Below are 15,828 nucleotides of genomic sequence, written 5' to 3'. Positions count from 1 at the left end.
AAAATTGCAACTGATGAAAAAGCCATGGCTTTGCATCCTGAGGGTCATTATGAATGCAAATTTTTCCCGTACTGAGAAATATTAATAGGAAGAGTGTGGAATGCCTTAGCATACTGAAATGTTAATGACAGTAAGATGTTTCTCCCATGGGTGGTGTGTTAATTTATTCTACTTAAACAAAAAGTACTCTTAAGTTCTTTTTGATCCATTCATTTTCCTCAGCTTCTACTGCCTGAATGAAATTAGATAATAACAGTGGTGAGATAGTATCTAAATGGGTGCCTTTTATTTAGTAGCAGATGATGAATGCTTCTTTCTGTGAAGGGAATGCACTAGCTTCTGTCTTATTTAAATATTAATCCAAGAGAATGGCTCTTTGTATATGCCTACTGTTCTTTTGAGACTTGTATGCAGGCCTAACTAGTCACTGTATTATGACTCTTTTCCTCTATAAGGGAGGTTTACAGGTTTAAGAGTTTAATAATTTCCCTCTGAAACATACAGAATGACTTTTTTCTTTATTCTCTAGTGCAGTGAACAAGACAATGAATTAAGAAAGTGGTATCCTAAACCTGCGGTGCTGGATGTGAATACGTAGTATTCTGAAAATTTTGATGTATTGGTTTAAGATAGTGGAAATAAGAGGGCTATCTTGTATATGAAAAAATACTTTTGTTAGATAAAAAGAAGTAGGGAGTAATTTAGAAATGGTGGACATGTAAGGGTAAGAAATTTCTAAATTGCTGATTATGAGAAGACCTTTTCTGTGAACTAGATAGGACATCTGTGAATGCATTAAGTGATGATGTCCAGCTGGCCTGAAACAGTATTTTGGTTTATAAGTGGTCTGCATGCTCCTGTTTTTCTACCTTTGAAATATAATGTAAAGCCACGTAGGAAAAAAGGCCAAGTCTTATATTATCCTTTTAGTACAGTCCTGGCACATTCTGTCTATGTAATATTGCTGATGTAGAATTTGATGAATTGGCTTCAACGTGTAACATAAAATAGCAAAAAATTGTTATTATATTGTGCTTCTGTTTACAATGCTGCTGATAAGTTGGAGGAACCAAAAGACCGAGTTTCTGTGCTTTGGTTGCATCCAGCATCCTGAAATGTTACTAAGGATTATATTTAGCTCTCCTTCCCCCCATTTCTTCCTTTTCGTTTTGTAAGGGTTTTGTATCAAAATCATGTTACTTCTATCAATCTATACTGTGGTCTAGAGATTAAAGGAATGTTAGGTGAATCAGCTGCTTCAAGCCAAACAATCTCATAGCTGGCATGGAAATACGCTTTTGTGTTTCATGGAATGAGTTTAGATCAAAGGGCATCAGATGCTCATGGCTAATTTACTATTTAGTGCTTCTTGAAATGTCCAGTTCCTAGCATATCTGGTAATAAGTTTGTTTTGTTTTGTTTTCTTAAAAACAAACAAACAAACAAACCAACCAACCAACCAAAAAAAAAAAACACAAAAAAAGGCAGGTGTTTCCTCCCAACTGAACAGGTGGGATTTTTTTGACTGCTTTTTACACTGTGACTGATTTTGATTAGTCCTTTAGAGCCAGTTACTACAGATGAAGATTAATATTCAGTAGAAAATTTTAAACCTCATCTCTCAGACGTAGTAGGAACCAAGAATCAGAAAAGCTGAATTAGACAACATATTTGTGAAATGAGCAACTATTGGCATTCACAGCTAAATATCATGCTTGCGTTCATAAGTAAGCTGCCTTAAAATTCAGATTATGAGAGGATGCAGAGGCCATGGTGTATGCTGTAGTGTATTCCAACTCTCTGACATAAAGTGTTTCCAAGAAAACTAAATCGGTAGTTTTGTTTCCTGCTTAGAGGTTAGAACCAGTACCGAAAGTGTTATTAGGCCCTAACACCAAATTAAACCCTGGGGAGGTGAATAAGAGAAAAAAAAAAAAAAACAATGAACTTGAACAGCAGGAAATTACTTTGTGGAAGGTGAGCAAGCAGGATGGCTTGTTGTTGGATATAAAGGGGCAGTTGATCAGAGTATTAAAAGGCAAGGTTAAATGCTTACCAGGCAAATTTTGATGGGTCAGTTCCACTGATAGAAGAACACCTTCAGGGAGACTGCAAAACACTGAGATTTCATTTCACTGTTGGTTTTAATGGCTGTTTACAGGCTTTTAGAGACTAGACAATTATTTGCCTGTTATGTCAGCATTACTTCCTTAGAAGGTGTAGAAAGCTTCTGCAGCTGCATAATTTCTCAATTCTTGTGAATTTGTCAGCTATGTACTCTCCAGGTCTGTCAGGATCTGTATCTGGACAGGAAGTTGATGCCCTTTTCAGAGTACATAGTAATGGGGTTTGTGTTTAGCCCAGGTCATCATTGGTAGACAGAAACTGTATTATTGAACAGACATCCTATTACTTCTGCCCCTAATGCTAAGACGTCAGTTTCCTGGGGTTTTGAGAGAATAATGGAACAGTACAACTGGTGCAAACAAACTCTTAACTGTTTTTCTTCATAGTTTGGGTGAAGGTATTTTTGTTCGTGGTGTTGGTTTTTTTTTGTTTGTTTTTTTTTTTGTTTGTTTTTTTTTTTTTGTTTGTTTGTTTTGTTTTTTGTTTTGTTTTTTTCTTGGTTTTTTTTGTTTGTTTTTTCTTTTTTTTTTTGTCTTTATAATGGTGAGCTGCTGAAAGTCTAGCACAGGTATCTGACAAAATGTGCAACATGGACAACTCCAGTATATAGCAAGTCTTAAATAGTCTGTGTCTCTTTGTAGTAACCTCATTTCCTGTTCTATATGGAAGAATTATAGAAATATAGAAAATAAAGAAAAATACTTTTATATATCCTGTGTTCTCCTACATACACTATGTTCTGTTAATATGCTGTCCTAGTACTCTGTGTATTTCCTGTCCCCTAGCTATCAGCAGGGCAAAAAATGGCAGTTGGTGTGATTGTATGGCCTGTTCAAATTTAAATGCTTATGGGTAGGCTGGTTGCCCACAGAACAAAGCTGCTGCTGTAGTATTGTAACGCTTCCCTTAATAGGAATAATACTGAGGGTTTCTTCACTAGGCATCTTCTAGACCGATACTGATTTCCTTGAGACATGAAAATAGTTGATGTCTTCTAGACCCTTTGCATCTCTTGCATACTGCAAGAATTACTACTTCTTGAGGAACACTTAACGATTTCTTAGGAGCTTAAAAGATGATTCTTTTTCATATTCATGTGGTCTGATGAATTTTTCATGAACTATTGTGTGTCAGTGCATCTGAAACTAAATGTAGTATGGCTCATATCTTATTTTTTGTTCTACTCTCTTCTATTGTTAGGTAGTCCTTTAAACAAGTCAACTTCCTTGCTATTTTTACAACAATAGGTAGCTATAGGAGTAAAACTTGAACTGCTTTTCAGATGACTAAAAAGAAAGGGGAAGAACAAGTTATCTGTGACTTACTGTAAGTCTTCAGCTGAACTTCTGTGATATGTAAGTCCCAATCTGAAAACTTGTTTAGGTAAGCCTAACAAGGGCAAAATTACTCAATTTGGATAGTTCTTGAAATACCTTCTTTTTGTTTGGCTTGATAAGTTTTGCCATATGAAACTTACTAACACGAAAAATGAAATATCTTTGTTATGGGACTTTACTTAAAAAATAGATTCCTGTTTTTAATGTGTTAAAAGTGCAAAGGTGATGTGCTTCACACATGGTTTTGGTCTTTCCTGTGATTGGTGTTTCAGATAAAATTATTTTTATGGCATGGCCTATCTGTTTAAAAGGATCTACTGTGTGTACCGTACAAGCATTTTTTCCAGTTCCTTTTTTTTTTTTCCCCTGATTCTATGTTAGTGTCTCTGTTAAATTATAACTCTGATATTCTTTTTCTTGCTCTGAGCAATTTAAATGTAATCATTGTGTGTTTTCATGCAGCTCACCAAGTCTCATCGGCAAGGTCACATGGTGAAAGTGGACTGGCTGGACAGACTGACCTTTAGAGAAATAGAAATGATCAATGAGGTGGGTCATTTCACATCAGATCTGTAATTTTTTTACTTTTTGGATCTTGTTAATATGGAACCTTAGGAGTTTAACTCTGAGCACTATTTTTCTTCAACCATCAATGTATATGATAAAAGGAAAAATAATTCTTTAAGCTTCCAAAGTTGATTTTGCTTTGGCAATAATGAGAATTGTACAGTAGTTTGGGTTGAAAGGGACCTTTAAAGATCATAGAGTTCTATCTACCCTGCCATGGGCAGGGACATCTTCCACTATACCAGGGTGCTCCCAGCCCCATCCAACCTGGCCTTGAACCCTTCCAGGGAGGGGGCAGCCACAGCTGCTCTGGGCACCCTGGGCCAGCGCATCACCATCCGCACACGGAAGAATTTCTTCCTTGGATGTAATTTAAATCTACCCTCTTTCAGTTTAAAGCCATCGCCCCTCGACCTACCCCCATGCCCTGATCCAGAGTCCCTCCCCACCTTCCCTGCCCCCCTTTAAGCCCTGGGAGGCCACTCGAAGGGCTCCCTGGAGCCTTCTCTTCTCCAGGCTGAACCCCCCCAACTCTTTCAGCCTGGCCTCCCAGGAGAGCTGCTCCAGCCCCCTGATCAACTTCACAGCCTCCTTTGGACCCGCTCATCAGGTCCATGTCCTTTTTATGCTGGGGGCTCCAGAGCTGGACCCAGCACTGCAGGTGGGGTCTCACTAGAGTGGAGCAGTGGGGGGGAATCCCCTCCCTCGACCTGCTGCCCACCCTGCTCTGGCTGCAGCCCAGGGCACGGTTGGCTTTCTGGACTGCGAGCACACATTACCCTGTCATGTCCAGCTTTTTTCATTCACCAGAATAGATATCTGACTTAGAAAGTTTTTAGCTTCAAGTGAACTTGATCACGAAAGACAGAATTTAGTAATAATTTGGAATAGCTTAGAACAAATGCTATTACACGTGACTAATTTAACTCTAGGATTTAGATTGTGATGGGATGCTTTTTGGACATACAAGCAGTTCCTTGCTTTTAGACCTGTTCTCTTTATTGGTTAGGGGTTCTGAAGAAAAATAGTTGTAAGATTTGAATGAGTATTTTAAAAAGAATAATCTGGTATTTAAATACCTGAATGAGGTGAGCATTGAACAAAATCACCCCCAAATTGTTAACTGATTATATTCATCTTGCAGAATAGAACTCTGTTGTTTTGTTTTTTACTCTGAGATTTTTGTTGCCATAGTTATAATTAGACCTCTGGGAATCAGATTCTTCTTGAACTTCAATTTGAACTTTTATAAACCCTATGAGTTCGATTTTTTTTTTTTTTTTTTTTTTTTTTTCCCCCCCTCTTCTCCTTCTGTAAAAGTACGGAAAACTAAAAAATCCTGATTTGTAGGGCTGTACTTTAAATGCAGAACCACTTTGCTTGTGCTGGAAAGTCAATCCACTATTAATGCATGAAAAGAACTTGTGTTGCTTGTAATTAAAGGGAATGCCTATTTTTTGTATCAAATACATGTTCCTGGTGGTCATTATGTACCACTTCCTTCTTGTTTCCCACCTAGATTTTAAAATTCTAAACACTTTTTGTAGGTAAAATATTTAAACTCATGCACGAGCAAATCTACCTCTGAAAGTGAATGAGCTGCAAATTAATCTTGTAGTCCAAGTTTAATTTGTCTCTTTCATGGTGTGTGTAATGATTTAAAAAAAAAACAAAACAAACAAAAAAAAAAAAACAAACAAACAAAAAAAACCAACCTCAAACACAAAAAACGTTGTCATATGGTTATTCTTCATTTCATTTTTTTCAGACTTTTAGTCCACAGTCACAAGCTGCTTATGAAAACAATGTGATTTATCTGTTACATGTGGATGTTTATCATGAAGTGGGATGTGAGGAAGTAAGAATGTCAGGAAGAAGTTGATACAGTCTGAAGTAGTGCTATAAAATGATTAACTGAATAATTACTACAACAAATGATAATCTAATTAATCAGTTATAGCACAAAGGAAGTAGAGTAATTGCTCTACTGAGAATGCTGAAGATTGATGCACTTTAATACATGATACACATCTGTGGCGGTTCTCTTCTCAGAGGGAAAAACGAAGTTCTAATTTTATGTACCTGATGATTGAATTCCGTTGCGTCAAGTGTGATGATAAAGAGTATGGAATAGTTTACTACGAAAAGGTATGTGCCTTGCAGACTTTATGGTCTTCTTTAAAAAGCAACATATGCACCTAAAATGGATGGGTTTTTCTGCTGAGGTGAAATATTCTGCTGCAGGGTAGCAGCAGACAGCTGTCAGTGGCAACTGTTTATGTACATACAAATCAAATAGTATAGATGCAACAAGATTGCAGAAGTCAATCATTCGTGTAATACAGTTCAAGATTACAGAATTTAATAAGTGTGAGTGATTAAAAATTTCTTGATTTATGGTTCCTTCAGTCATCCAACAGTACTTTCAGCATAGCAGTATGTAAAATTATGTCTTAGGAAGAAATGTACCTCTATTGATTGGTAACTTTGTGAAAGATAAGCTATTAAAACTTCCCACAGGAGCTCTGCTGGTGAATATTTTTTTCTAAAATGAACTAATATAAAAGTTTAGTCTTTCATGCTGAAAATGCTTTGTAAGTTAATTAAGTTAAAAGACTTCTGAACTGGAATGTCTTGCATCTTTCCTTCCTGCTTACAAAACAGATCTCCAAAGCAATACCCTCAATGTTTTTTATGAGTTTGAATTTAATGGAACAAAAAATTAAGAATGCGTTTAGCAGATGGCATTGGAAGGCATTATCTGTGCTTATACAGACCCATGTATTGTGGAAAGACCCACTGAAATAGGAAAAGCAGTATATCTATAATCCGGTTTAAAACAAAAAAATGTCAGTAATTGCCTTTTAAAATTTTCATCATGTTTAGATTCAGAAGAAGTCAGGAAGTTACTGAATAATGCAGCTTTATGAGAAGGAGAAAGAAGGTAGAAAAAGAGGCTGGAGTCCTGCTGAGATCAAAGGCACTAACTTTAAGCAGCATCTATTCTGAGAATTTAAAAAAAAAATCTCTAATTCAGCACACAATACGTTAATACAGTGGAAAATGAGAATAGAGAGTATTTCCATGTATGTCACAACATTACTAATTGATTTGGACAGAGAAACTGTGATTTAAGATTCTTGAAAGTAGTGAAAAATGTAATAGTAAATTGCAAAAAGCAGAATTCCAGAAAAGTAATTCTGAGAAGGCACAGGACAGAGTCTGCCTCAGCTGTATGATCTGTTGTTAGTTGAAGCTTGTGGATGTTTGAAAAAAGATCTGTTTAAATGCTAGTAATGTAGGCATTTGAATTTGTAGGTGTTATTGAATACCTGAAACTTAACAGCAGTGATTTTAGAAGTTATTTTAACAGAGATGCTGCTATAAAATAATCTGTTACAGTTGATTTTTCAAATTGCTGTGGTCAGAACAAAAATGAGTGGCTGTTTAAGAAATTTTCAAAGCCCTTGTAAGAGCTGTCTTGCAGACATGGTATAAAAATAATGTATGTGGATGTCCATGCTCTATACACATATCCTCTGTGGTGCTAGCTGCCTTTGTAATGCTTCTGGAAGGAAAGAGCAGCTCCACTTGGTGCTTAGTGTCTCTTCCCACAGTCTGAGGCAAATATGTGGGGTGTGTTTTGGGCAATGTGTGGGATGTTTCCTGATTTATCTTTTTGTGTGTGTTGTATTTTTACTTGTTTGTTTGGTTTGGTTTTTTGTTTGTTTTGGTGGGTTGTTCATTTGTGGCTTGGTTGGGGTGGGGGGTGGTGTTTGGGTATGAGGGTTTTTTTTTGTGTTTTTTTTTTTTTTTTTCAGTTTCTTGGTGAATTTTGGTAGTTTTTGGTGAAATTGCATTAGGCAGATGCCTAAGTTAGCTCTTTAGCATTTCTTTTTGTGGACTGTAGTTGACAATGGGACCTCTCCACACCTTTCCATGTCTTTTAACCTTTAGAGTAGCTTGCTTCAAAGTGCTTCTATACACTTCTAGAACCAGCTATTATAGAGAACCTTACTATTACAAAAATCCCTTCTGTTATTAATCAGAATGAAACCTATAATATGTCATATTCCTTCATGAAGCAAAATAAAATTATTTACTTCTGTGGAAGTCAAAGGAATATTTTTCTGGAGAGCATAAATGGAATTTTGGTCAAAATATTGAAACATTTGATTAACCATAGCTTTTCACATTAGAATGTGCTGTAATTTTCACAAATGCAAACTGATGAGCATGGCTACTGTGCAGCTTTGTGTCCTCTTGGCTCTTTTATAGTTAAATGCGACATTCCTAGAAATGATTTCTCTCCCTCACCTCCAGAAACCTACCATTATAGATAAAGTATTCCTGATTTACACACACTTTTTTTTTCGGTCATCAGGATGGTTTTACAGATGTGCAAGGTGAGGAAAGGAAGATTCAGACTTCAAGCAAGCATCAGTTTCCGTTAATGAATGTTTCTGAAGCATGTAAAAGTGTATGGAACAAAATAACTATGAATTGGCAGCTCTTGTGGAAATAAAGTAACTGAATGGGTAATAGTACATATTAAAGCTATAACTAACTGCAGTTTGAGGGATTTGTTGTTATGAAGTAGCTTTTCAACACGTTGTTGACCCTTTCCTGGCAGCAGTAGGAAACAGTACATAAATTAGTGCCTGTCTTCTCAGTTTTGTCATGCTTCCAATTACAGTGTACAGTATACATATCTGGCATCACCAATCCCAGTATATTGAGTCTAATGAAAGTAGGTTCTGTTGTCACCTGCCTGTGACCGATAGTCGAAGTGGAGATTACTTGTCACAGTTTTGTTGATAAATTTGTTTTCAAGTGTTTACAAAGAACTAGCCTGTTAAACAGTGGCTGATAGAATTTGAGATTCTTTGACTCAACATTCAATTACAATGAAGTGAAGTGGCAGTGGCTCTTTCCATATTCTCTGTTAACTTAATTTTAATAGCGCATTCAAAATGTGAAGGATAGCAGTCTGCTAGTAATGAGAGCATTGCTTCTGATTCTCTATTTAGGCAAAAGTTCAGTGTGACTTTCAAGTGCAAATAACACTAGCTTTTATCATTAATGTGTTTTTGTGGAGGTTTCTAGTGAAACTTTTGTATGAATAAATAAATTGGCTTCACTGCTGCATCCAGTTTATTTAAATAAATAAAAAAAAAGTAGTTCAATTATCAGTGCCTTTTTCCTGACTTGAAAGAAAGAAAAAGTAGTGTCTGCAGCATTGGGTGTCTTTACTTTTTGAGTGGGAGAAACTGGATTCCACTGCTGTTACTTGAAATTATTTTTTGATTAAAGAATAAGATAAATAAAATCTCCTTATTTATTGGTGGTGTGAAACAGATTTTCAGGAAAGTCCAGAACCACCTTGCTGGTTCAGAAAATTTGCAAATTTTGTTTGCTTTCTTAAATGGACTCCAATATTTATATGAAGTCATACACTGACCTTAACGTAGTGAAGTACATCTACAGCTCTGTAATACAGTAGTTTAAAGCAAGTTACTGCTGTTTCATATTGCTGCTGCTTTTGTTTCCCAGTGGCAGAATAGCAGGTCATCTCGGTTTCTGGCTGTGCTAACAAGAGGAGGATGTTTCCAGGGTGAAAAGGTTACTGAAGGCCCAGTGTCTGCACTGTGTTCCTACACTTGGGACTAGGTTTTATCAAGTTCAGTGGACCCAATGACTGTTGACAGCTGAAGGCCATTGGGCATTTCTAAAACTTTGGTGATGTGAACTAAAGCTCACTACATCAGGATGATAGGGAGAGACACTTCAAGAGCACGCTGTCGTGGTTTGGGCCTGGTTGGCAGCCAGCCACCAAGCAGCGGCTCTCTCTCCCTTCCCCTCCGGCAATGAGAAGGGACAGAGAGCCAGGCTTGGGGTTCAAGATAGGACTGGGATGGGGAAAAATCCCCCTTTATGATCACAAGCAAAAGGCAGACTCATTAGGGGAAGAAAAAAAAAAAGAACATACATTTATTACAGACACTAACAACACATAACAGAGTAGGACAGTGAGAAGCATTTTCACATCTTGAGAACACCTTCCCCCCACCCCTCCCTTCTTCCCCAGCTCAGCTCTGCTCCCGATATCTCTACCTCCTCCCCCAGTGGCGCAGGGGCAGGGAATGGGGGGTGCAGTCAGTACTTCTGCTTCTTCCATCTTTGGTGGGGGGAGCTTCTGGAACTTGTTCCTCCTGTTCCATCGTGGTCCCCCTCTCACAGGAGGCATTCCTCCACAAACTTTCTTCAACATGAATTCCTCCCATGGGCTGCAGCGTTCCCCACACTGCTCCATTGTGGGTCACTAACTTCCTCCGACTGGATTCCCTCGCATGGCTGCAGCCCTTCCCGAGCTGCTCCGGCGTGGGACTCCCCCGCATGCTGCAATCCTCCCAGTGATGAATTACAGCAGCGGGGCTACCTTTTCCCATGAGACCCCGGCCTGCTTCGGGCACAGAACCTTGATCAAGCATGCAGAAGCCACAGGGCATAAATCAGTATCTGCTCCATCATAGATCTTCATGGGTGGCAGGGGGGGGCCGCCCTGCTGTCTCACCACAGGATACAGGGGGGTCTCTGCTCCGGCACACCTCCCCCCTCCTTTCTTCCTCTGTTCCTCCACTGACCTTGCTGTTCATGCAGCTGCAGCAACTCCTCCTCACAAGTCCCACTGCCCGTCACCACGTCCCTTCTTAAATACGTTGTCGCAGAGGCGCAGCCGATTGGCTCAGTTTCCCAAACAGAAGTGGAGCTGACGTGGAGCTGGGGGAGCTTCGAGAAGCTTCTCACAGGGGGCTGCCCCGATAGCCCCCTCCCCTGCCACCAAAAAACTCCACCACTCACTCAACCCAGGACACACATATTTGGCAAAATTCAAATACTAATTTATTGTTGACCCTCAGGCATTGGTATGTCTGCATTCAGTAAGTGTATGGTCAGGGTCACAGTGATGCACATGATGCTGTCCAGGTATGACAGAGAATTAGAGCTGCACGTTAATCTAATCGTAAGGCGAGTGAAACAACTGACATCCTTCACAGACAAAGTAACGGCCTTATACCTTCTTGAAGATTTCATGAAACAGTCTGTTCTGAAAATGTTAACTTCTGACACAGTAGTAACTTGTCCCGTGAATGCTTGGCAAAACTTGGTTTCGTAGAAAGTTTTGGTTGAAGCTAAAGTCTTTGTTCTAAAATGTGATGAAATGCTGGGAACAGAGTTTTTCTGAGCTGAGTAACTAAAGCTTTTCAGCTTGGCTCTTCAGTATAATCTAACTGTATCTGAGGAGTTTAAAGAACAGTCATTATAATATTTCTTTTGAAAGGTTAAAAAGATGCCAGCAGTAAGTTTAGAAATAATTCTTTTAACACTAGTCTTGGAAAAAATCCCCAATCTTTGTTTTAGAAGGTATACAAACATTTTGGCGTGAGGCACTGGAAGGCTTTGTGCATTTTTTAGTTTGGTAAGTAAGCAAAATTTAGGCAATTGTGCTTCTGTTATTCTCTTGCTAGTAAGTTCTGAGCTGGTAATAGCTGTTGCAGGCTTTTGTTTGTGGGGTAGGTACTTTGTTTTTACCAGCCTAGAAGCTTTGTCAGCTATTTTATCTGAATGTTTTCACTGAGAGAAAGATGTAGTACCATGGGCGTTACTACTACTTATTCCTAGAGAATCCCCATGGGATATGGATCTTATAAGTGCTTCAGCAGGATTTGGAACATCTGTTGGCAAATCTAATCCTCTGTCAAGTTTTTCTTACAGTGCTTTTATGTGAAGGGTCTAAATGGAGTAGAAACTTTTTTGTCTCTGGGGCATTGGATATCTTTTATTGTTTTATAAAGGTCAAGTTAGACTGCAGTCTTATTATGGTTTTGATTAGGAAGATAGCCAGTTAGTAGAAATTGGTCTGTCATCTCTTGTCATCAGATGTGTTTATTTTCAGAAGGATTTCCCCCTAAAACAATTTAATTGTTTTTTGTGCGATTTGACTTTGTGAAACTAATATAATGTGATCTGAAAGTTCTGTCTGAGATGGGAAAAGTTTTATTTAGTACAGTGTGAGTGCTGATCTGTTGGTGTGGCTCCAATTTAGTTCAGTCTGCTGTTACAGTGATGCAGTAGTATTTTGTTACAATAGAAAAACTTTGGAAATGCTAATAATTCTATACAATTAGGTTAAAACTATGTTCATTAGGCACATGTCCTCTTTGTCCTCTTCAGTGTTTGCATGCGTACTTTTTTTAAAGACTAATTGGAAAATCAATCCTGCTTATGTTTTGGGACCATCATCAGCCACAGATTGTATGTATATTTGCCTTAACTAGAAAGGATGTGTATATAGGTACTGTCCTTATTTCGACTGTAAAATTTTTACTTCAGAAAGGCATAGGACACTAAAAAATGTAATAGAAGTGCCTTTCTGCATCTGCCTTTTAATAATAAAAGATCATTAAGGTTGTCAGGAACACAAAATTTAGCTAGCTGGAAAAAAATGTTTCTCCTGAAAGGTTAATGGTTTAACTCCTGTGTCTTGTTGGTGACTGTATGAGCTGACACAGGCAGGATGGAGGAACAATTACAAAATCGTGGATAAAATGCTGAGACTAAATTTATTCTCATTGCCTCGCAACCTGGGGGATGTCTGCAGCAGCACCCCAGCAGAGGCGTGCAAGGGGGGACATAGGCACCACGGAGCTTGGTCCTTGCTAGCCAGAAAGAGGTGAAGAAAAAGATCTTGAACCTGTTGCTTTCACCTGGATATATCAGGGATTTTTGCAGGTGTAGTTTTCCAATGTACTTAGATGTTTCTCACAGCAGAGTAGGAATCTCAAGGATGTTTGATGAGGTGACTCTGAGTCTATCACAGTCCTGTGTTATCTAAATGCAGACGTTTGTTATCTAAATGCGGATGTTCTACCTGTCAAGCACACAAAGCTAAGCAACAATTAGTATGATATATGTTTTTTGGCACTCCAGCTGCAAGTCGCTTCAGTGTGTTTGCAATCCTTCTCGACAATCTTCTGTTGTATTCCCACAGTGATGGATCATTCTTTTCTTCCCCTTGATACAACCCTCTCACTTCTTTGAAAGTTACCTCTGAAAAGTATAAAAGCAAAGGCATCCCAAGAGGTATATGTGATTGGAAAACAAGGAGGAAGAAAAAAAAGGAGGGTGGGGGGCAGAAGCAAACCTGAGCAAGTTATCTCAAAACTTACATTACTGAGGGAAATGTTTATATGTCAAAAAACCTTTTATTCTGAACTGAAATTTACTCCAGAATAAATGGGAACACACTGGTATAAATATAGAATAGCATGTATTTTGCTGGTGTTGTCTTGTTGATTTTTCTGTTTTACTATTTTATACTGTCTTTTAAATGAAACCTTATTCTGTAGACCATGCCACTTAATGCTTAATTACACTTCTAAGGTTAAAAAAAAAAAAAAAAAAAAAAAAAAAAAGGCAAAACAAAACCAATAGCCAAAACCAAACTGCTAGGTATGACTGGAGGGCGGAAAGAATTTCTGTCACGTGGTGGCAGGCTTTGTGTTCTTTCCTTTTGCCGAGTTCAAACGGGAAGCTTTCAGCTTCTCCCTTGCCTTATTTGTGCAGCAGCAGGTTAGACTTCTCTAAGGAGAACTAGAGGTCTCTTGTCATACTGCTCCAGATTAGCACAGCATGAACTTTTAGAAGAGACTGCCATTCTCCATGAGGAACCCATGATAGGTAGGCACATGTATATATTAATAAATTAATTTGTGTTGAATTGTTAGGTATTTTTCTGTAACGTGGTTGTTATTTCCAGGGAATTATTTGTTTTCGATGGAAATATGGACTACTTTGGTTTCTCTGTGCTTCCAGAGAACACATGTAGCAATAATGGCAGATCTGTCCACTCACCTGTGTGCCAGCATGGTAGTGAGTTGCCAAGCTGTATCTCTCTCCTCAGATGAACTTCCATCTGTCTTGCCTCCTTTTTTGTCATCTGGCAAAAACTAACAAGAAAAAGGAATACATTTCTTATCTTCTGTTTTCCCCTTTATAACTATCAAAAGTCAGTAAGGTATAGTTGCATCATTCTTTCACTGTAGTATAATTCACAATACATTAATATGGTATATTGTTTTTTTCTTAAAACTTGAGATGTTTAATATGCCTTTAACTTTTTGTCATTCAGGATGGTGATGAATCATCTCCAATTTTAACAAGTTCTGAAATTGTTAAGATTCCAGATCCCCAGATGTCTATGGTAAGCATGCTCCATGTAATGCAGTCTGTATTATAGTATCTTTGTTGACGTTCTCATAAATGGAGATGAAAGCTTGCCTATATTGCTGTCTTCAATATTATAAAATTCCAGTGGAAAGATGTATCTGACCAGTTGAGAAATATCGGTGGGTTTGACTACTTTTTGTTTGTTTGTTTGTTTGGTGCTGCTGTTAGATTACAATACAAGAATTGATGTAATGCTTATGTTCACCTCCTTTCCGTACCTAATGTGCTTGCTTCTGAGATGTAGGAAAGCAGAGAAGGGGTATTGTTGGCAAAAATGGTCAGAGGGTGGGAACATAAGCTAAGAAGAGAAATGTAGAGGATGGTACAGTAACTCTTGGTCATTTTGTTAAAATATTTTCTCCCTACACTCTCTTGTATGTTGTCTTTCATGTAGACAGTGCCTAAGTACAGTTCTAGAAAAGATTTCCATTATTGTGGATGCCAATTCAGTGGGACTGGTATTGGCAGCTTTGGGAACCTTAATGTAAGTGGGCTTCTACTGGCAACACTGTTTGAGCACTGTGTAATCTAACACTGCAAGAGCAAGTCTGACTGCTGAAAACTGCCTTGGCTGCTGAAATCTCATTGACACTGTGGCTCCTATTGTGGCTCCTACTGTTGCTAACATGGTATTAACAGTGGGAAAACTTTTTGAGATGTTTTTCTTGCATACAAAGCTTTATATTGCAAACATCATCCTAAAAAATGTTCATGAAGTGGCTAGCACGTTTGAGTGCTGTCTAAATCACAGATGTGTTAACTGAAACGCTTACATTTTTCAGCAATTCATCAAAAGGCAAGATAGGGTTTCTAAATTGTGTGAAGTAAAAAACCAAAACCAAAACTCAAAACCCCCAACAACCCTCCACATATTATTGAATGAGTTTCTTCTCAAACAACAACAAAAAAAATTGAGAAGACACTGTAGTTTTAGATGTATATTTTAATTGCCATGCATTATTCAAGATACTGGTGAGTCTTTACTAGATGGTTTCATTTCAATAGCAATCTTCTCTGGAGTTTAAGTATTTATAAATACTGACTTACCCTCTGCGTTTAGGAGAACTTAGTAGAAAGCAAACATCACAAGCTTGCTCGAAGTTTAAGAAGTGGACCTTCTGATCATGATCTGAAGCCTAATGCAGCTACACGAGATCAGCTTAATGTAAGTCAGTCATATGATGGTTAAATTCAGTTTTATTAGCTAGGTTGGTATTAATATGTGGTGACAATTTAAAGAAAATACAGTTCAGTTTATAGGAAGTCATTAATGAGAAATTTTGTTAAGTTTTTCTTGCAAGTGCCTAGTTAGATGGGTCCAACTCAGAAAGGAGCAGAAGGTACTTGATCAGTTTTTTGTAAAACAGTTTTGAGGGATAAGAATGCATACTGTGCACATATCATGTAGGTGTTAATGGTAGTCTTAAAGTAAATGTATGTTTGCTTACACTTCCATTTCCATCAACCACATAACTGAGGAACATAACCATGATAGCATGAGAACTTT

At 38.0% G+C, this 15,828-nt stretch overlaps 1 protein-coding gene across 4 annotated transcripts in view; it reads left to right on the top strand.

The window, feature by feature from the left end:
* The window catches only part of PIK3C3 (phosphatidylinositol 3-kinase catalytic subunit type 3), an 88,426-nt gene that overhangs the window by 8,137 nt on the left and 64,461 nt on the right, over nt 1-15,828 (top strand). For 3 of the 4 annotated variants that reach the window (XM_033011121.2, XM_033011124.2, XM_033011123.2), the window contains exons 5-9: nt 3,927-4,013; nt 6,084-6,179; nt 14,224-14,295; nt 14,716-14,805; nt 15,382-15,486. In XM_033011121.2, the coding sequence (XP_032867012.1) occupies nt 3,927-4,013; nt 6,084-6,179; nt 14,224-14,295; nt 14,716-14,805; nt 15,382-15,486 (450 nt within the window). The remainder of the gene's footprint in view (nt 1-3,926; nt 4,014-6,083; nt 6,180-14,223; nt 14,296-14,715; nt 14,806-15,381; nt 15,487-15,828) is intronic. The other variant, XM_033011122.2, reaches the window with a different exon arrangement.

This window comes from Tyto alba, unplaced genomic scaffold (genome assembly GCF_018691265.1).
Source record: "Tyto alba isolate M040663 unplaced genomic scaffold, T.alba_DEE_v4.0 Super-Scaffold_42, whole genome shotgun sequence".
In the NCBI taxonomy this organism is placed as follows: Eukaryota; Metazoa; Chordata; class Aves; order Strigiformes; family Tytonidae; genus Tyto; species Tyto alba.
Note: the sequence above shows the minus strand (reverse complement) of the source record. Positions and strands in the feature narration are given on the sequence as shown.